The sequence below is a fragment of the Schistocerca nitens genome, chromosome 9 (genome assembly GCF_023898315.1).
Source record: "Schistocerca nitens isolate TAMUIC-IGC-003100 chromosome 9, iqSchNite1.1, whole genome shotgun sequence".
Lineage (NCBI taxonomy): Eukaryota > Metazoa > Arthropoda > Insecta > Orthoptera > Acrididae > Schistocerca > Schistocerca nitens.
Window position 1 is genome coordinate 477,488,187 of NC_064622.1, and position 21,494 is coordinate 477,509,680.

The following is a 21,494-nucleotide window of genomic DNA, read 5'->3' on the forward strand; positions in this document are numbered from 1 at the left end:
TGCCCATAATTCTTTGTGGGGTGGAGACACTGTGTCTCACAAGAGGCAGAGTACTAGAAAAACTCCTTTCAGAACTGAACATTGCAACCCATTTCATTGTGGCCCGCGGAATATTTTCAGCTATTGATCTCGTAGTTTGCAGCCCAGGTATCTTACCCTTGATTCAGAGGTGTGCCTATAGCGATCTTTGTGACCATGACCATTTTCTTATTGTTCTCTCCCTCTCCACTTAGACATCTAGAACATGCTCCACGTTGGTCTCTTTGGAAAGCTGATTGGCAGGCTTTCTCCTCTGCAGCCACTTTTGCAGCAAATTTCTACAGGATACTATTGACATTATTACTCATGCTGCAGCAGAAAAGATACTCTGCTCCTCGGGCTCATCCCGATATCTGGCAGTGCCATGGTAATCTGAAGATATAGCCCCAGCTATCAGGGAATACTGTAGGACACTTTAGTGGCACAAGTGCCTCCCTCTGTGGGTAATTTAATAGCATTCAAGCGACTCCGGCTAAAAGCGCAATTTTTAATAAAGAAAAGGAAACAGGAGTGTTGAGAGCAATATGTCTCTGCCATGCATACCGACACGTCATCATCCCAAGTATGGACTAAACTCTAATGCATTTGCGGCCATCCACCACCCGTGGCAGTTCCTGGTATCCTTGTCAATGGTAACATCTTCACTGATCCCGTGGTACATGCCAAATGTTTTGCAGCACACTTCACTGAAGTGTCCGCTTGCAGTAATTATCATCCTCATTTCCTGGTCCGGAAACACCTTACTGAGCAGCATCCGTGATCTTTCTGTGCATACAGCTCTCAATCATACAATGTACCTCTTAGTGAAAGAGAGCTTCGCAGTGCTTTTGAAGTGTGTTGCGATACAGTCCTGGACTTGATAAAATCAACGACCAAATGCTCAAACACCTTCATGCCAACAGCATGAAACATATCCTCTGGCTTTTTTATCGCATTTGGCAGGAGGGAGTATTCCCCCCCCCCCCATGCAATTGGTGGGAAGGTATCATTATCCCTGCCCTGAAACTGGGAAAGGATCCATATATTTTAACTGATTACTGGCCAGTCTCTTTAATGAATGGGCTGTGTAAGCTATTCGAACAAATGCTCAACTGCTGTTTTTGTTGGTGCCTTAAAGCCAGAGGGCATACTTCAAGATCCCAACGCAGCTTTTGGGCTTTCTGGTTCACCATACATCACTTGGTTCGTTCGGAATCCGCAGTGCGCAATGCTTTTGCGTGTTGCCATCTGATTGCCATGTTTTTTCATCTACAGAAGGAATACGATGCCACCTGGTGACATCACGTCCTCTCTACACTGCGTAAGTGGTGATTCCGAGTCAGGTTACCAATTTTTATCGAGGATTTCCTATCTCTCCAATTTTTTTGGATCCAGATAGGTTCGAATCTCGTAAGCCACTATGTGCAGGAAGCTGGAGTCCCTCAGGATCAGTTCTGACTGTAACGCTGTTTGCTATCGCCATCAATGATATCGTAAATGCAATGGGTCAGAGTCTCTCTGTCACTGTGTGTGGACGACCTTCGCCTGTACTCTGTCTCTGATTACTTGAACTTCTAAGTGCCAGCTTCAGGGGGCTGCCTGGAGAGTCTGTGACTAGTTTCTGTACCACAGCTATCAATTTTCCCCTACAAAGTCATGATTTATTCATTTTTGTTGACTTCGTACTGTGCACCCACACCCCAGACATTGATCTACATGACCAGTTACTTGAAGTCACTGACACATTCCAATTCTTAGGTATTTTATTTGACCACATGCTAACTGCACTGGGCAGCCGCATGTCTGCCAGTTCAAGGTAACTTGCATGAAGAAGCTGAATGCTTCTTAGTCACGCCTCGTGCAGCACAGGCCACCCAGTGTTTCTGACATTTTACAAAGAGCTGATTTTATCCCGCTTGGACTATGGGTGTGTTGCCTATGGGTTGGCAGCACTGTATGTACTGAGCTTTCAACACAATGTAGTGTGGCTGGCAATGGTGATCTGTACGAACCCTGTTGACAGCCTCCTGGTGGAAACTGGTATGCATCTTCACAGGTTGATCAAAAGTCAGCGACAGGGTTGGTTACGCTTTTGCACATACAAGGGGAAATGAGAAGTACTCTCTGCCAAGTTCCTGCAGTGTATACACCGCAGAGTTGGTTGTCATCTTTCAGGCATTGCGGTACGTCAAATCCCAGGCCACAATGAACTTTTTTATCTGTAGTGATTTCATGACGTGCTTAAAAGGCATAACTTTGTGCTATCCCAAAAATCTTTTGGTTGCAGAAATCCAGGATCTACTGGCTGCCCTCTGAAACTCTGGAAAGATGGTGAGCTTCATCTGGACAACAAGCCACTTAGGCATTCCAGGAAATGAACTTGCCGACCATCTAGTTTAAGACCCAACTACAGGACATTAACTTGATGCTGGGATACTAGACCCAGACTTATGATTACACTTCTGATGCAATATTTTCGGGCTCTGGGAATTTGAATGGCAGGCTACTTGCCTTGTTGTGCTTTTAGCCCCCTCTGTACAAGATGCTGCCTGGTTTATTTATTTTCTTTCATCTGTTGTGGTACAACTGCTGTCATGCCCTTCTAAACTCTTTCACTTGCTTATACAGTTTGAGCAGCCTAGTCCCCATTATTTTTGCATTTTACCTTTTAACATGTTTCGCTTATGATAAGGAGGGACTGATGACCCCATTGTATTGGCCCCTTAAACACACAATCATCATCTTGACTAGCCAGTCATTGAGTTTCTTTGGAAAGCTACTGTCATATACAATGTACTGTAGGTTATTCGGCTGACTTCTTGTTATTATTGTAATTGCATATTTATGCACTAGATTTGTAATTTCATCAGTTGTTCCATTAGCAGGTCTAGCTTCAGTGGCTATTAAAATTTATAAATACATTACGATATACATTTTTCAGGTTTACATCATCAGTCTTCCAGAGAGGCGCTGAATGGCCACCATCAGCGTACAAGCAAATGGACCGGGGCATTCTTCTTGATCTTGCCTTCTCATCCTCTTCATCGGTATGAATAAATTTATTGAAAAACTAACTAAAACTTATTTATTTTACTTATTATTGTATACAAATGATTATTAAAAAAAACTTTCATGCAGTCATTTGATTTTAAAAGTAGATAAAAGTATAGTGTGAAAAATTGTGAAATGGGATCTTCTACTGGAGGTGTTTACACCAATGAACCACAGTTAGTTCAAAAGGAAACTTTATTTATTTAGTAAAATAAGGGAAAAGCTACCATTCTGCTACTATGGACTGATGTGTGGAACATAGGAGGATGGTATTCAGACTAGCTTTCAAGCTCTTGTCCTCTTTATAATAAAAGTCTGCACATTCACTCACATTAACCACATAGACATCCAAATGTACACACCCACAGCTGCAGCGAAACATCATTTATTGACAGCGTTGTATGGCACCAAGCGTTGACCGACATCTGAAGTGCTGAGGACTCAATATGTGTCATGGAAATGCAGATACTGAGCAGGTCATTAGACATTTCCCTGCTCAATCACACGAACAAGATCATGAGTTGACAATCAATTGGAGTGACGCCAGTCAGTGGAAAGATGCAGGAATGGAGACTTCCATGGCATGCACTCATCTTACTGGCACAACTTTAACTTCAGTCATCAGTTCAGCCTTTCATCTCACTGTTGGAGGCCAGAGACAACAAAGAAGAACTCAATTACGGTGGCTACACAGTATAAAAGCAGTTGTTAGATCAAAAAGACGAAATCCAGAGCATTAAAACTGTAAGAAATGGCGTGCATTGACCCAAAAAGCAGACCCTCCTCCAATGGGATGGTGCTGAGGAGGAGGAGGAGGAGGAGGAGGAGGAGGAGGAGGAGGTGATTGAGATTATTGAAAGCAGTTGCCTGGTCTGACGGAGATGGGGACGGGATAGGGAAGGATGCACACATTATTCCATGCAGGAATTTCCATTATTATACATTGCTGATTAAGCTCTCTTCCTTCCCATGCCCTTTTACCTTTGTTACTGTCTTTCTTTACTTATCTACAACTTATTGTCCATTCTTTATTTCTTAATATTTCTGTCATTTCTTCTCCTCTGTGCTACCTGCCTTCAAAACACATACTGGCCACCCTCTATTGTGCTAGTTGAACCCCCGCTGTTGTAATGGCCCACCACACTAATAAGTGCCACATTACAACTCTTGCGGCAGTGACCCCTCGTTGAACATCTCACTTACTGAGCTTACCTTTAAAATTGGCATCTCAGACTGTCGCCCATCTTGCTGCAAGAGCACTCACCTTTTCTAAATCCGTCAGTCCTTCATCCTCACCATAACCTTACAATACAAGCTCGAACCATACTTGACGACCTCCAATCATTTCGCAAAATCATTTTACTGTGAGGCCACAACTTCCTGAGTACCATCATAGAAACTCTTGCTCTTGGGAAAGTTGGGATAGCATCATGTGATGAGGCTGTCCCAGCTTCTCCTGTCTTATGCCTACGTGAGATTACCTTTGGAAAAAAAAGAGAAAAAAAAAGCCTACTGCTATGATCCGACCACACCATCAACCCATCATTGCTTCCGCAACCATGTCTTGCTAACATATTCCGCTTTCCATTCCTCCAAAATTTGCTCCACCATCCATGAAAGACACTGTCCCTGAACGCCCATCTTCTAACACTGTTGTAAAATTTCCTGCCAAAACTCTGACTTCTACAGAAGTCTCATAACTTCTAAAGTCCTCATCTTTGTGACAAAATTTATGTTCAACCACGCTGGACCTGAAAAGAACCTCTTTCCTTTACTCATTCCCTGGAGGGGAAACATTTCCTCTCCCTACACTCCACTGACAGCAGCCCACAAAAATCCCACATAGAACCGTGTTTAAAACAGTTGTAACCTCCCTCCAACACTGATCCTCCTCCTCCTCCCACTCAGTTATCTTATGGTAACTTATGGGAATTCCTCACTCCTTGCTTGGCTTCACCTTCCTTTTTTAAATCCATACCCAGTGAGTCCAACTTCACTCCTATGAAATACATAGCTATCATTATTAGCTGCAACAGGTGAGAGGGTGTGCTTTGTTGGTGCTCAACATTTTAGCAATTTTGACACACACACACACACACACACACACACACACACACACATATATATATATATATATATATATATATATATATATATATATATATATATATATATATATATATATATATAACAGAGGGAAACATTCCACGTGGAAAAAATATATCTAAAAAGAAAGATGATGAGACTTACCAAACAAAAGCGCTGGCAGGTCGATAGACACACAAACAAACACAAATATACACACAAAATTCAAGCTTTCGCAACAAACTGTTGCCTCATCAGGAAAGAGGGAAGGAGAGGGAAAGACGAAAGGATGTGGGTTTTAAGGGAGAGGGTAAGGAGTCATTCCAATCCCGGGAGCGGAAAGACTTACCTTAGGGGGAAAAAAGGACAGGTATACACTCGCACACACACACATATCCATCCACCAACACATATCCATGGATGGATATGTGTGTGTGTGCGAGTGTATACCTGTCCTTTTTTCCCCCTAAGGTAAGTCTTTCCGCTCCCGGGATTGGAATGACTCCTTACCCTCTCCCTTAAAACCCACATCCTTTTGTCTTTCCCTCTCCTTCCCTCTTTCCTGATGAGGCAACAGTTTGTTGCGAAAGCTTGAATTTTGTGTGTATGTTTGTGTGTCTATCGACCTGCCAGCGCTTTTGTTTGGTAAGTCTCATCATCTTTCTTTTTATATATATAAAGATGATGTGACTTACCAAATGAAAGTGCTGGCAGGTTGACAGACACAGAAACATACACACAAAATTCAAGCTTTCGCAACAAACTGTTGCCTCATCAGGAAAGAGGGAAGGAGAGGGAAAGACGAAAGGATGTGGGTTTTAAGGGAGAGGGTAAGGAGTCATTCCAATCCCGGGAGCGGAAAGACTTACCTTAGGGGGAAAAAAGGACGGGTATACACTCGCGCGCACACACACACACACACACACACACACACACACACACACACACACACACACATCCATCCACACATATACAGACACAAGCAGACATATTTAAAGACAAAGAGTTTGGGCAGAGATGTCAGTTGAGGAAGAAGTGCAGAGGCAAAGATGTTGTTGAGTGACAGGTGAGGTGTGAGTGGCGGCAACTTGAAATTAGCGGAGATTGAGGCCTGGTGGATAACGGGAAGAGAGTATATATTGAAGAGCAAGTTCCCATCTCCGGAGTTCGGATAGGTTGGTGTTAGTGGGAAGTATCCAGATAACCCGGACGGTGTAACACTGTGCCAAGATGTGCTGGCCGTGCACCAAGGCATGTTTAGCCACAGGGTGATCTCATTACCAACAAACACTGTCTGCCTGTGTCCATTCATGCGAATGGACAGTTTGTTGCTGGTCATTCCCACATAGAATGCGTCACAGTGTAGGCAGGTCAGTTGGTAGATCACGTGGGTGCTTTCACACGTGGCTCTGCCTTTGATCGTGTACACCTTCCGGGTTACAGGACTGGAGTAGGTGGTGGTGGGAGGGTGCATGGGACAGGTTTTACACCGGGGGCGGTTACAAGGGTAGGAGCCAGAGGGTAGGGAAGGTGGTTTGGGGATTTCATAGGGATGAACTAACAGGTTACGAAGGTTAGCTGGACGGCGGAAAGACACTCTTGGTGGAGTGGGGAGGATTTCATGAAGGATGGATCTCATTTCAGGGCAGGATTTGAGGAAGTCATGTCCCTGCTGGAGAGCCACATTCAGAGTCTGTTCCAGTCCCGGAAAGTATCCTGTCACAAGTAGGGCACTTTTGTGGTCCTTCTGTGGGAGGTTCTGGGTTTGAGGGGATGAGGAAGTGGCTCTGGTTATTTGCTTCTGTACCAGGTCGGGAGGGTAGTTGCGGGATGCGAAAGCTGTTTCCAGATTGTTGGTGTAATGGTTCAGGGATTCCGGACTGGAGCAGATTCATTTGCCACGAAGACCTAGGCTGTAGGGAAGGGACAGTTTGATGTGGAATGGGTGGCAGCTGTCGTAATGAAGGTACTGTTGCTTGTTGGTGGGTTTGATGTGGACGGACGTGTGAAGCTGGCCATTGGACAGATGGAGGTCAACGTCAAGGAAAGTGGCATGGGATTTGGAGTAGGACCAGGTGAATCTGATGGAACCATAGGAGTTAAGGTTGGAGAGGAAATTCTGGAGTTCTTCTTCACTGTGAGTCCAGATCATGAAGACGACATCAATAAATCTGTACCAAACTTTGGGTTGGCAGGCCTGGGTAACCAAGAAGGCTTCCTCTAAGCGACCCATGAATAGGTTGGATGGCTGTTCCCTTTAATTGTTGGTATGTCTGGCCTTCAAAAGTGAAGAAGTTGTGGGTCAGGATGAAGCTGGCTAAGGTAATGAGGAAAGAGGTTTTAGGTAGGGTGGCAGGTGATCGGCGTGAAAGGAAGTGCTCCATCGCAGCGAGGCCCTGGACGTGCGGAATATTTGTGTATAAGGAAGTGGCATCAATGGTTACAAGGATGGTTCCCGGGGGGAACAGGTTGGGTAAGGATTCCAGGCGTTCGAGAAAGTGGTTGGTGTCTTTGATGGATGGGAGACTGCATGTAATGGGTTGAAGGTGTTGATCTAAGTAGGCAGAGATACGTTCTGTGGGGGCTTGGTAACCAGCTACAATGGGGCGGCTGGGATGATTGGGTTTGTGAATTTTAGGAAGAAGGTAGAAGGTAGGGGTGCGGGGTGTCGGTGGGGTCAGGAGGTTGATGGAGTCAGGTGAACGGTTTTGTTGGGGTCTAAGGTTCTGAGGATTCCTTGAAGCTCCGCCGGGACATCAGCAATGGGATTACCTTGGAAAACTTTGTATGTGGTGTTGTCTGAAAGCTGACGCAGTCCCTCAGCCACATACTCCCGACGATCAAGTACCACGGTCGTGGAACCCTTGTCCGCCGGAAGAATGACGATTGACCAGTCAGCCTTCAGATAACGGATAGCCTGGGCTTCAGCAGTGGTGATGTTGGGAGTAGGATTAAGGTTTTTTAAGAAGGATTGAGAGGCAAGACTGGAAGTCAGAAATTCCTGGAAGGTTTGGAGAGGGTGATTTTGAGGAAGAGGAGGTGGGTCTCGCTGTGACGGAGGACGGAACTGTTCCAGGCAGGGTTCAATTTGGATAGTGTCTTGGGGATATGGATAATTAGGAGTAGGATTAGGATCATTTTTCTTCGTGGCAAAGTGATACTTCCAGCAGAGAGTACGAGTGTAGGACAGTAAATCTTTGACGAGGGCTGTTTGGTTGAATCTGGGAGTGGGGCTGAAGGTGAGGCCTTTGGATAGGACAGAGGTTTCGGATTGGGAGAGAGGTTTAGAGGAAAGATTAACTACTGAATTAGGGTGTTGTGGTTCCAGATTGTGTTGATTGGAATTTTGAGGTTTTGGAGGGAGTGGAGCTGGAAGTGGGAGATTGAGTAGATGGGAGAGACTGGGTTTGTGTGCAATGAGAGGAGGTTGAGGTTTGTTGGAAAGGTTGTGAAGGGTGAAGGGAAACCAGGAGATTGGATAATTTTTTGAGGTGGAGGGTGGCATGCTGTTCTAATTTGCAGTTGGCCTGTAGGAGGATGCTCTGAACAGCTGGTGTGGATGTGGGAGAGGAAAGACTGAGGACTTTTATTAAGGATAGCAGTTGACGGGTATGTTCATTGGCTGAGTTGATGTGTAGGTGAAGGATTAGGTGGGTGAGGGCAATGGATTGTTCAGTTTGGAATTGGTATAGGGACTGATGGAAAGAAGGGTTGCAGCCAGAGATGGGAACTTTAAGTGTGAGGCCTTTGGGGGTAATGTCAAATGTCAGACAAGCCTGAGAAAATAAAATATGCGAGCGTAATCTGGCTAGGGTGAAGGCATGTTTGCGGAGGGAATGTAAATAAAACTTAATGGGGTCGTTGTGGGGGTGTTGTGAGGGTGACATGGTATTAGAAGGTGGAAAGTGTAACATGAGGCTGAAATGAAAACGAAAAAAAAGAAAAATATATATATGGGGAGAGATAAAGGTGAACTAGAATGCACCTGGAGATCTGGTGTGAAAAAAGGCGAAAAAGTGTTTGTTAAAGCTGGGCTATGTTGATCCTGTGGTGACCTTGGATTGGTAGACAACGATGTGCACAAAGGTTAGGTGGTTGTGTTGCTGCCAAAACGCGTTAAAGGATGGAGAAATTAGGGAAAATTTCGAAAAAACTGCGTGTAAATGTATTAAAAGGAGTGGTTTTAAGGTGGCAGATTATGAAAATGAGGCTAACAATCGTCTGATGAAGAAATAACCTGTGGGAAGCGGCTAAAAATGATCAGTGATGTGGGAAAAACGGAAATGGAAATGAAGCGAAAGTTATTAGAACTAGCTGAAATGGTTGTTTAATAGGTGAAAGGAACTGTTTGTGAACTAGGAATGGTGGATTTTATAGCAGCGGTAGTGTTGAAAGCAGAATTTTTTTTTTAAATTTTTATTTTTTAAATTTTTTTTGGTTATGATTTGGAAGTGGGTTACATATTATTGAGTATATATAGGCGGGATAAAATTGTATAGTAGATTACGGTAAAAAAGAGAAGGTGAATACAAAGTGAAAATAGTGGCTAAAACAGAGAGAGAAAATAAGATGACAGAAAAGATTTCGTAATGCAACAGTGACAATAACAAATGTAATTGTTGGGTTCAAATTAATGATATGGATATAATAGAGGGAAATATTCCATGTGGGAAAAATATATCTAAAAACAAAGATGTTCTGACTTACCAAACGAAAGCGCTGGGAGGTCGATAGACACACAAACATACACACAAAATACAAGCTTTCGCAACCAACGGTTGCTTCATCAGGAAAGAGGGAAGGAGAGGGTAAGACGAAAGGATGTGGGTTTTAAGGGAGATGGTAAGGAGTCATTCCAATCCCGGGAGTGGAAAGACTTACCTTATGGGGAAAAAAATGACAGGTATACACTCGCGCACACACACCCATATCCAACCGCACATACACAGACACAAGCAGACATTTTTAAAGGCAAATAGTTTCGGCAGAGATGTAAGTCGAGGCAGAAGTACAGAGGCAAAGATGTTGTTGAAAGACAGGTGAGGTATGAGCGGCGGCAACTTTACATTAGCGGAGGTTGATGCCTCAACCCTTAAAACCCACATCGTTTTGTCTTTCCCTCTCCTTCCCTCTTTCCTGATGAAGCAACCGTTGGTTGCGAAAGCTTGAATTTTGTGTGTATGTTTGTGTTTGTTTGTGCGTCTATCGATCTGCCAGTGCTTTTGTTTGGTAAGTCACATCATCTTTGTTTTTAGATATATTTTTCCCACGTGGAATGTTTCCCTCTATTACGAGGGCTATCCACAAAGTACATTACGTTTTGGAATTAAAAATAAATAAAGTATTGGAAATTTTATTATTATATACAGATGAAATCCACACTTAAATACTACTTTTCTACATAGTTGCCATTTAAATTAAGGCACTTATCGTAACGATGGATGAGCTTGGAAATTCCATCGTCGTGAAATTCGACCGCCTGCGCCTTCAACCACGTGGTTACCTCTTCTTGAAGCTGTGCATCGTCATCAAAACGGTTCATAGCCAAACACTTCTTCATTGCTGGGAATAAGTGGAAGTCGCTCGGTGCCAGGTCGGGACTGTACGGCGGATGAGGAAACAACTCCCACTTAAAAGATTCGAGAACTTCACGAGTGGCATTTTCCGTGTGGGCCCGGGCGTTGTCGTGAATCAGCAAGATATTTGAGCCCAACTTTCCCCTGCGCTTGTTTTGTATTGCTCTTCTGAGGTTGTGCAGAGTTTGGAAATACCTTTGAGAGTTTATTGTAGTGCCTCTTTCCAGGAAATCCACAAAAATCACACCATTTCTGTCCCAAAATAGGTAAACACGTGGTTGAAGGCGCAGGCGGCTGAATTTTACGACGAAGGAATATTCAAGCTCTTCCATCGCTAGGATAAGTGCCTTAGTTTAAATGGCAACTATGTAGAAAAGTAGTATTTAAAAGTGGCTTTCGTCTGTATATAATAAAAAAACTTTTCAATACTTTATTTATTTTTAATTCCAAAACGTAATGTACTTTGTGGATAACCCTCGTATATCCATATCATTAATTTGAACCCAACAATTACGTTTGTTATTGTCACTGTTGCATTTCGATATCTTTTCTGATGTCTTATTTTCTCTCTCTTGTTTTTGCCACTAGTTTCACTTTGTATTCACCTTCTCCTTTTTACCGTAATCTACTATACAATTTTATCCCGCCTATATATACTCAATAATATGTAACCCACTTCCAAAACATAACCAAAAAAAATTTAAAAAAATAAAATTAGAAAAAAAATTTTCCACTTTCAACACTACCGCTGTTATAAAATCCACCATTCCTAGTTCACAAACAGTTCCTTTCACCTATTAAACAACCATTTCGGCTAGTTCTAATAACTTTCGCTTCATTTCCATTTTCGTTTTTCCCACATTACTGATCATTTTTAGCCGCTTCCCACAGGTTATTTCTTCGTCAGACGATTGTTAGCCTCATTTTCATAATCTGCCACCTTAAAACCACTCCTTTTAATACATTTACACGCAGTTTTTTTCGAAATTTTCCCTAATTTATTCACCATTTAACGTGTTTTGACGGCAACAAAACCACCTAACCTTTGTGCACATCGTTGTCTACCAACCCAAGTTCACCACAGGATCAACATAGCCCAGCTTTAACCAACACTTTTTCGCCTTTTTTCACACCAGAACTCCAGTTGCTTTCTAGTTCACCTTTATCTCTCCCCATATATATATTTTTCTTTTTTTTCGTTTTCATTTCAGCCTCATGTTACACTTTCCACCTTCTAATACCATGTCACCCTCACAACACCCCCACAACGACCCCATTAAGTTTTATTTACATTCCCTCCGCAAACATGCCTTCACCCTAGCCAGATTACGCTCGCATATTTTATTTTCTCAGGCTTGTCTGACATTTGACATTACCCCCAAAGGCCTCACACTTAAAGTTCCCATCTCTGGCTGCAACCCTTCTTTCCATCAGTCCCTATACCAGTTCCAAACTGAACAATCCATTGCCCTCACCCACCTAATCCTTCACCTATACATCAACTCAGCCAATGAACACACCCGTCAACTGCTATCCTTAATAAAAGTCCTCAATCTTTCCTCTCCCACATCCACACCGGCTGTTCAGAGCATCCTCCTACAGGCCAACTGCAAATTAGAACAGCATGCCACCCTCCACCTCAAAAAACTATCCAATCTCCTGGTTTCCCACCTCCGGAAAGGCAACTCACTCACCCTTCACAACCTTTCCAGCAAACCTCAACCTCCTCTCATTGCACACAAACCCAGTCTCTCCCATCTACTCAATCTCCCACTTCCACCTCCACTCCCTCCAAAACCTCAAAATTCAAATCAATGCAATCTGGAACCACAACACCCTAATTCAGTAGTTAACCTTTCCTCCAAACCTCTCTCCCAATCCGAAACCTCTGTCCTATCCAAAGGCCTCACCTTCAGCCCCACTCCCAGATTCAACCAAACAGCCCTCATCAAAGATTTACTGTCCTACACTCGTACTCTCTGCTGGAAGTATCACTTTGCCACGAAGAAAAATGATCCTAATCCTACTCCTAATGATCCAAATCCCCAAGACACTATCCTTACACACAAATATTCCGCACGTCCAGGGCCTCGCTGCGATGGAGCACTTCCTTTCACGCCGATCACCTGCCACCCTACCTAAGACCTCTTTCCTCATTACCTTAGCCAGCTTCATCCTTACCCACAACTTCTTCACTTCTGAAGGCCAGACATACCAACAATTAAAGGGAACAGCCATGGGTACCAGGATGGCCCCCTCGTACGCCAACCTATTCACGGGTCGCCTAGAGGAAGCCTTCTTGGTTACCCAGGCCTGCCAACCCAAAGTTTGGTACAGATTTATTGATGACATCTTCATGATCTGGACTCACAGTGAAGAAGAACTCCAGAATTTCCTCTCCAACCTCAACTCCTTTGGTTCCATCAGATTCACCTGGTCCTACTCCAAATCCCATGCCACTTTCCTTGACGTTGACCTCCATCTGTCCAATGGCCAGCTTCACACGTCCGTCCACATCAAACCCACCAACAAGCAACAGTACCTGCATTATGACAGCTGCCACCCATTCCACATCAAACGGACCCTTCCCTACAGCCTAGGTCTTTGTGGCAAACGAATCTGCTCCAGTCCGGAATCCCTGAACCATTACACCAACAATCTGGAAACAGCTTTCGCATCCCGCAACTACCCTCCCGACCTGGTACAGAAGCAAATAACCAGAGCCACTTCCTCATCCCCTCAAACCCAGAACCTCCGACAGAAGAACCACAAAAGTGCCCCACTTGTGACAGGATACTTTCCGGGACTGGAACAGACTCTGAATGTGGCTCTCCAGCAGGGATACGACTTCCTCAAATCCTGCCCTGAAATGAGATCCATCCTTCATGAAATCCTCCCCACTCCACCAAGAGTGTCTTTCCGCCGTCCAGCTAACCTTCGTAACCTGTTAGTTCATCCCTATGAAATCCCCAAACCACCTTCCCTACCCTCTGGCTCCTACCCTTGTAACCGCCCCCGGTGTAAAACCTGTCCCATGCACCCTCCCACCACCACCTACTCCAGTCCTGTAACCCGGAAGGTGTACACGATCAAAGGCAGAGCCACATGTGAAAGCACCCACGTGATTTACCAACTGACCTGCCTACACTGTGATGCATTCTATGTGGGAATGACCAGCAACAAACTGTCCATTCGCATGAATGGACACAGGCAGACAGTGTTTGTTGGTAATGAGGATCACCCTGTGGCTAAACATGCCTTGGTGCACGGCCAGCACATCTTGGCACAGTGTTACACCGTCCAGGTTATCAGGATACTTCCCACCAACACCAACCTATCCGAACTCCGGAGATGGGAACTTGCTCTTCAATATATCCTCTCTTCCCGTTACACACCAGGCCTCAATCTCCGCTAATTTCAAGTTGCCGCCGCTCATACCTCACCTGTCATTCAACATCTTATCCTCTGCACTTCTTCCTCAACTGACATCTCTGCCCAAACTCTTTGTCTTTAAATATGTCTGCTTGTGTCTTTATATGTGTGGATGGATATGTGTGTGTGTGCGAGTGTATACCCGTCCTTTTTTCCCCCTAAGGTAAGTCTTTCCGCTCCCGGGATTGGAATGACTCCTTACCCTCTCCCTTAAAACCCACATCCTTTCGTCTTTCCCTCTCCTTCCCTCTTTCCTGATGAGGCAACAGTTTGTTGCGAAAGCTTGAATTCTGTGTGTATGTTTGTGTTTGTGTGTCTGTTGACCTGCCAGCACTTTCATTTGGTAAGTCACATCATCTTTGTTTTTAGATATATTTTTCCTACGTGGAATGTTTCCCTCTATTATATATATTATATATAAACGTTCACAGAAAATCTGTGTTGATGTGATTGCACAATTGCGTGCAGATTCTCGTCAGTCCACACATGTTGATTGTGAAAATTTACAATTTGATCACGTTGGAACGAAGCATCATCCGTAAAGAGAACATTTGCACTGAAATGACACATTGTTGGATGAACCATTTGCAGAAGTATACCTATGGAGGCCAATCGGCTGCTGATAGTGCCTGCACACGCTGTCCATGGTACGGAAACAACTGGTTCTCCCGTAGCACTCTCCATACAGTGACGTGGTCAACGTTACCTTGTACACCAGCAACTTCTCTGACGCTGACATTAGGGTTATCGTCAACTGCAGGAAGAATCGCCTCGTCCATTGCAGGTGTCCTCGTCGTTCTAGGTCTTCCCCAGTCGCGAGTCATAGGCTGGAATGTTCCGTGCTCCCTAAGACGCCGATCAATTGCTTCGAACGTCTTCCTGTCGGGACACCTTCATTCTGGAAATCTGTCTCGAAACAAACGTACCGCGCCACGGTTATTGCCCCGTGCTAATCCATACATCAAATGGGCATCTGCCAACTCCGCATTTGTAAACATTGCACTAACCACGTTCGTGATGAACACTAACCTGTTGATGCTGCGTACTGATGTGCTTGATGCTAGTACTGTAGAGCAATGAGTCGCATGTCAACACAAGCACCGAATTCAACATTACCTTCCTTCAATTGGGCCAACTGGCGGTGAATCGAGGAAGTACAGTACACACTGACAAAACTAAAATGAGCTCTAACATGGAAATTAAGTGTTTCCGGACACATGTACACATAACATCTTTTCTTTATTTGTGTGTGAGGAATGTTTCCTGAAAGTGTGGCCGTACCTTTTTGTAACACCCTGTATTCATAGATCAGATGAAGATCTTCTGTTGAAATTGTAACATTAAACTGACATTTAGTAGTATTACTCTTTGTGTTTTTGCAATCATTCTGCTGCAGCTGCTTTGTCTTTCCTGGGTGCCAGATATTTGTGAGCAGTGTACATGTTGGGCAATAGTAGAGTGCATTGTCCAAATAAAATTGTGCTGATGATTATAGGCCAGATGAACAGCTCGGGCAAGCCAGTTTGATCATTAGTGCTTAAAATAAGAATGAAGTGCAGAATTTTTATTACTAAAATTTACAACAACTAGAAAAACATATTTACATGTTGAATAGTAATGCTTCTGACTTTTCTATTCTGTTGTCAATATTATTAAGGTGTTTTACGTTATGCGTATTACTCATCTGACTTTCCTGCTCTGCTAATGAACATTGCAACCTTCTGCACCTAGAGGGCTCTGAATTGTAGCTTGTAATGTGGCACTTCACACTGTAACTATATATCACTGCGTAGGGGACCCTCAGAAAACTGAAAGCATGAATTTGAAGAGTTCGTACACTCATGGAATACCCTCTCCTTCGGCAAGACAGTGTCAAGCAACAGACGGATGCTGTGACACTTGTAACAATCCGATGCCTTCCGTTCACTGTCATTGATCATTCCCTGTACGGTCCTGACTTGGCCCCTTCGAATTTTCATCTGTTTCAAAAACTTAAAGAACACCCGAGAAGACTTCATTTTGATAGTGAAGAAGTGGTGCAACAGGGGTGAGACTGTGGCTCCACCAACATAGTTAAACATTCTATAGTGACAGTATCAGCGAATTGGTCTCTCATTGGGAGAAATGTATTCGTTGCCAGGGTAACTGTGTTGTGAAATAAATATGTAGACATTTAGGATGAAGATGAAGAAAGTTAATAACGTTTGTTTTGTTTAAAAATTTTAAGTTTTCACATAAGAAAGTCAGTGATATTACTTTTCAGCTTGCCCCTCATATAAAATGTTTTTTATGTATCTCTATCACTGTGTGTGTGTGTGTGTGTGTGTGTGTGTGTGTGTGTGTGTGTTTTAATTTTTTTAACATTGTGTTGTTGTTACAGATACAGCATAACTTACAGTGGGAGGGTAATTACCGTGATCTATCGTGTCTCACACGAGCTGCAGCATTTGCTGTGCGAGAGCAAGCTGGTCCGACCCTCAAATCAAGCATTCGACACATTATCACTGCTGACAGACGTGACGCTCCCATATTTCCATCAAAGGGTGGACTGTTTCAGCTGACAACCGAGTTTGCAGGCCTCGGTGGTAACATAGGGTTTCTGAAGAACGAGCTCATGCTGCAGGCTAATGTGCCTCTGTTGGAGGGAATAGTGAGTAATGGCAAGAGATAAAAACATTATAATCAAATTTATAAACTTAAGAATGAGTCAAATCTTTAAAAAGAAGGATTTGCAAAATGAAATTAATTTCATATTTGTAACAGTATTATGAAAAGGAAAATTGCTACTCACCATATAGCGGAGATGCTGAGCCGCAGATAGGCACAACAAAAACACACTCACAGTTAAAGCTTTCGGCCATTAAGGCCTTTGGCAACAATACACACACACACACACACACACACACACACACTCTCTCTCTCTCTCTCACTCACTCACTCACTCTGCAGCGTGGTGTCAGCACTTGGTAATGAAAAGGGTTCCTGAACAGTTTAATGAGAAGAGATAATAACAAATATTTTCTTCAAAGCAAAGAGACATAGAGCAGGGCCTGAGAACACATTGGGAGGCCATCTTTGTAATTTTATGTCCTTTCATTTTCATTCATGGTCAAGGATAAACCTTATCTGTGGATATTGGAAGCTAGTATTTTATTTGCTCAGCCAGGCGTTTATGACATTAATAGTTTGATATGCCCTGTCTGATATTGTTAATTCTGAGATTTCTTCATGGACAAAAATGTACGTAGTATGTTATAGTCTCTCTCAAGCAGGTTTGCAGTCAGTAGCAGAACAAATGATGCAGTGATTAGGGCACTGGACATATTTCCTGGAGCTGTATTATTACTCCATCGCCAGCCATTCCAATTTAGATTTTCAGTAGTTCCTGCAAATAACTGCAGTGTATTGTTGAAGTATATTCTCAGCTACAGATTGTAGTTTGTTCTGTTTTTGTCCTTGTTTAGCTGACCTTGTGCTGTATATCTAATGTTCTTGACAAAAAGTTAAAACTTTCTTTCCCTTCCATCATATTTATGAAAAATGAGAAACAGGTCAAATCAATGCAAGGGTAAATCGTCATAATCACTCTAATATTGTCCATCTAAAGGATTGGAGAAGCGATTGTGAAGGTAACCATTAACATTATGTAGTATGCATCACACAAGTATGAGAAATGTAATCCACAGGTAGGAGTCGAGTTCCCATCATCTGGCTGTCTTTGTTCAACCCTTCATACAGCCACACTAAAAAAGCACAAAGTAATCATAAAATTAAAATATAATAAAAATATTCAGACATAAAGTTCATATCTTACTTTAAAATCAGCGATACCTGATTGTTTCGCTTTGCCATCTTATTGCCCATTCACTGAAGTGCTCCTTTTCTATAGTGATAACACAGGCCACATCTGCTTCAAGTCACAATAGCTGCATTGTCATGCACTAGCTAGTTCTTTAAACAAGTAAACTGCCCAACTGACAGCACTGGGCCGTTAGCCGCCCCATAGTATTCCAAGGAACATGTAGAAGCAACAAACCAATAGTATCTATGCAAACTGCTCATGCATGGTGGATTACTGCTGACCTCAATATAGACCTATAACACTGTAGAAAAAAGTGTTACTGCTCTTTCCTGTTCTTGTATTAAGCACATTATCAAATCTATCTCGGTGAGTTGTGAGGGAGAGCAGTAATGCTTTCTTTCACGGATTTATGGTTTGTTCTTGAGGGAAGCAGTAATATACATGATATTTGGCATAGATACTGTTGGTTTGTTGTTTCTTCATGTTCCCTGTAATGGAATGCTATGGAATGGCTGATGGCTCAGTGCACTCAGTGAAGGCCATACACTTGATTGTAGTGCGCAGAAAGGTGGGGGGAAAGGTGACTGTTGTGACATGAAGCAGATGTGGCTGGTGTTGTCACTACAGGAAAGAAGCACTCCGGTGACTGGACGGTAGTATAGAGAAGTGAAAAAGACAATCAGGAATTGCTGAATTTAAGGTGAGGTGTTGACTTTATGTCCAAGTATTTATATTATGCCATTATTTTATGACTACTTTGTGATCTTTACCTGTAAGTGTGTGTGTGTGTGTGTGTGTGTGTGTGTGTGTGTGTGTGTGTGTGCGCGCGCGCGCGCGAACGCAGACCGCCAAATGACAAAAACTTGACTCCTGAAGCGAGTAGCTGTGGATTACATTCATCACATTTGTATGTTTCGTTAATTACTTGAAAATAGACGATGACACTTCCAGTCTAGATGTTGAAGGTATATGTGATACATTTACTCTTTAAAGCACTGTATGTACAATTTAAGTTATCGCTTTGTAGTTTGATCAGTGGCTGTAGTTGTATAGTTTTTTTTCCAGATTCCAAATCTTAGGTATCAGTGCCAGAAAAGAGGGTTTAATGGGCTTTACCATATGAAAAAGGGAACCTAACACAGACTACACAAATTCTCAGTTTTTAAAACAATTTTAAAAGTAGAATTAAGAATAAGAATAAGAATCTTTATTAGCCGTTCAGTATTTTCTCATACAATGGGCTTCATCAATAAGTTCAAATACAGTATAAAGATGGTGAATTATAGCATAATCATAATACAAAAATAGGTTTAGTTGGATATAAATGTGTACGACTTAATTTCTGCAGTATTATATTTAATATTAAGATTTTTTCCCATTAAATTTAGTAATTATTAATTTTTCAGTTCCATAAATAATGGATGTGTTAAGTAAAAAGGTAATGACCATTCTCTTGTTTTGTGTTGTTAGGTTATTCAGGGTGGAGTTCAAGGTGGACTGCTGACACACTTAGCTGGAGATAAGCAAGTGAGCATCTGTGACCGGTTTTTCCTCGGTGGACCACTCAATTTAAGAGGGTTTGAGCTTAGAGGAGCCGGTCCTCACTCTGATGGGAATGCCCTTGGTGCTGATGTGAGTTGTCAGACGTTATTATTATTATTATTATTATTATTATTATTATTATTTTAAGCAATAGCTATGAAAGAGCGACAAAAAATGTTCAAGTGGTAACGCTGTAGGTGTCCTTCTGCATTAAGGCCTGGCCAGACAGAATCCGGCCTGCCGCTGCAACGGACGGTGCAGCGGTGGGCCGGACCCGTCAGCGGCCAGGGACGCCATACAGGCAACGGCGGCCGCAGCGACTCTTGATGCGTCAGTTGTTACACTGTGGAAGAGGCCGAACCCCATTATTAAGCTTGCACGCGTAGCGCGATTGTCTTCACGTTAGAGGATTTGGAAGCTTCATACGGGACACGTTATTGTGAAACAAGTTTGCCCGGCAATATGGACTATTCTACAGCCCAAGTATTTACCTACTCCTATAACTCATTATTAAGCTTGCATGTCTAGCGCGATTGTCTTCGCGTTAGAGGATTTGGAAGCTTCATGCGGGACACGTTATTGTGAAACAAGTTTGCCAGGCAATATGGACTGTTCTACAGCCCAAGTATTTACCTACTCCTACAACAGATATGCGGAAGAAATCTGAAGAAGGATTTGTAGAACTTTGGGAAGCATAGACGGAAAGCCTATCAGGTTAAAATGCCCGAAGGATAGTGGATCCTAGTTCTTCTGTTACAAATAGTTCTTTTAGCTAGTTCTCCTGGCGATCGTTGATCCATACTACGGAGTTTACAGTAGTTGATATTGGAAGTTATGGACGTCACAGTGACAACACTATTTCTCAGAATTCAGCTTTCTATCAAGAGTATATCGAGGGCAAAAGTATTCTACCTACAAATCAGTATCGCGTGTATCATACAAAAAAGTTGTATTCTCTCACCTCCTCTGTAAGTCTTTCTGTGTGCATGCACTACGAGCTGCAAAACAAAAACCGCCTCACGCCACTGCTTCCAGTTTGACCACAGAGCAGTTGAGTGCGCCAACAGAGGCAAGCAGCCGCTCCGGCTTGCAGCGAATCTGTAATCTGTGACAACCTGGCGGAGGCCGGTGCGGCAGGCCGCATGCCGGTGCGGCAGAGCCGCACCCTGTGTGACCGCCGCCATACAGTAACGAGCGATTCAACAGTGCGGCCTGCCGGCTGCGGTTCAAGGCCACAGGCCGGATGGCCAGGCCACATTCTGTCTGGCCAGGCCTTTAAATATTGAAATTTTAGGTCGCACCGTGTGTGTGTTGTTAACGAAAATGTTTCAGTTGTGGCTTTATGCAAGTTTTGGAAAATGTAGATGAAAGTATGAAAGTCAATGCTGTAGATAGCGTTCTGAACAATGAAACACACACACTATCCAATGAAGAAAAACGAAACAATGTCATTTAAACTTTCAGATGAACTTATTCCATATAAAAATGGTGCCAGTGATCAGTCTATGCAGATATTAAAATGAAAAATTTAAAGAACATCCTGAGTTCCTTTTGCTTTGTCACCTGTTCCTTATTTCAAGAGCTAAGAAAAGCAGACGGACCTAATTTTAAATGTCTTGAAGGTAACAACTAGATGACAGGCCCCAAATCTCGTTATGAGTAGTTAGAGAACTGTGTTGATACAGTAAAGTGATTTTGCTTATGAATACAACCACCCAATTTGAACATTACATTACTTTAAGTTTGAACGTTACCAAGCATTTTTGGCCAGCTTAAGAACAGATGAATTAGTGCAGACGTCCTCTGCCAACACCAGATAATCAGGACTGTCATTAAATTGACCCAAATTCATGTACAGACTAAAAGACTCATATGGCCTCATTTCTCGATGAAACACTGCTATGAGACAGAGTGGTTGAATGCGAAATTTATGAAATTTGTTGAGTAGTTTCCTGTATTTTAATAACCTGCGTTTCTGATAAAGTATT

General features: G+C 43.0%; 1 protein-coding gene across 1 annotated transcript in view; it reads left to right on the plus strand.

The window, feature by feature from the left end:
- The window catches only part of LOC126203560 (sorting and assembly machinery component 50 homolog B), a 113,474-nt gene that overhangs the window by 68,345 nt on the left and 23,635 nt on the right, over window positions 1-21,494 (plus strand). Inside the window, exons 6-8 of the mRNA XM_049937884.1 lie at window positions 2,960-3,065; window positions 16,543-16,812; window positions 19,435-19,596. Coding sequence (XP_049793841.1) covers window positions 2,960-3,065; window positions 16,543-16,812; window positions 19,435-19,596 — 538 coding nt within the window. The remainder of the gene's footprint in view (window positions 1-2,959; window positions 3,066-16,542; window positions 16,813-19,434; window positions 19,597-21,494) is intronic.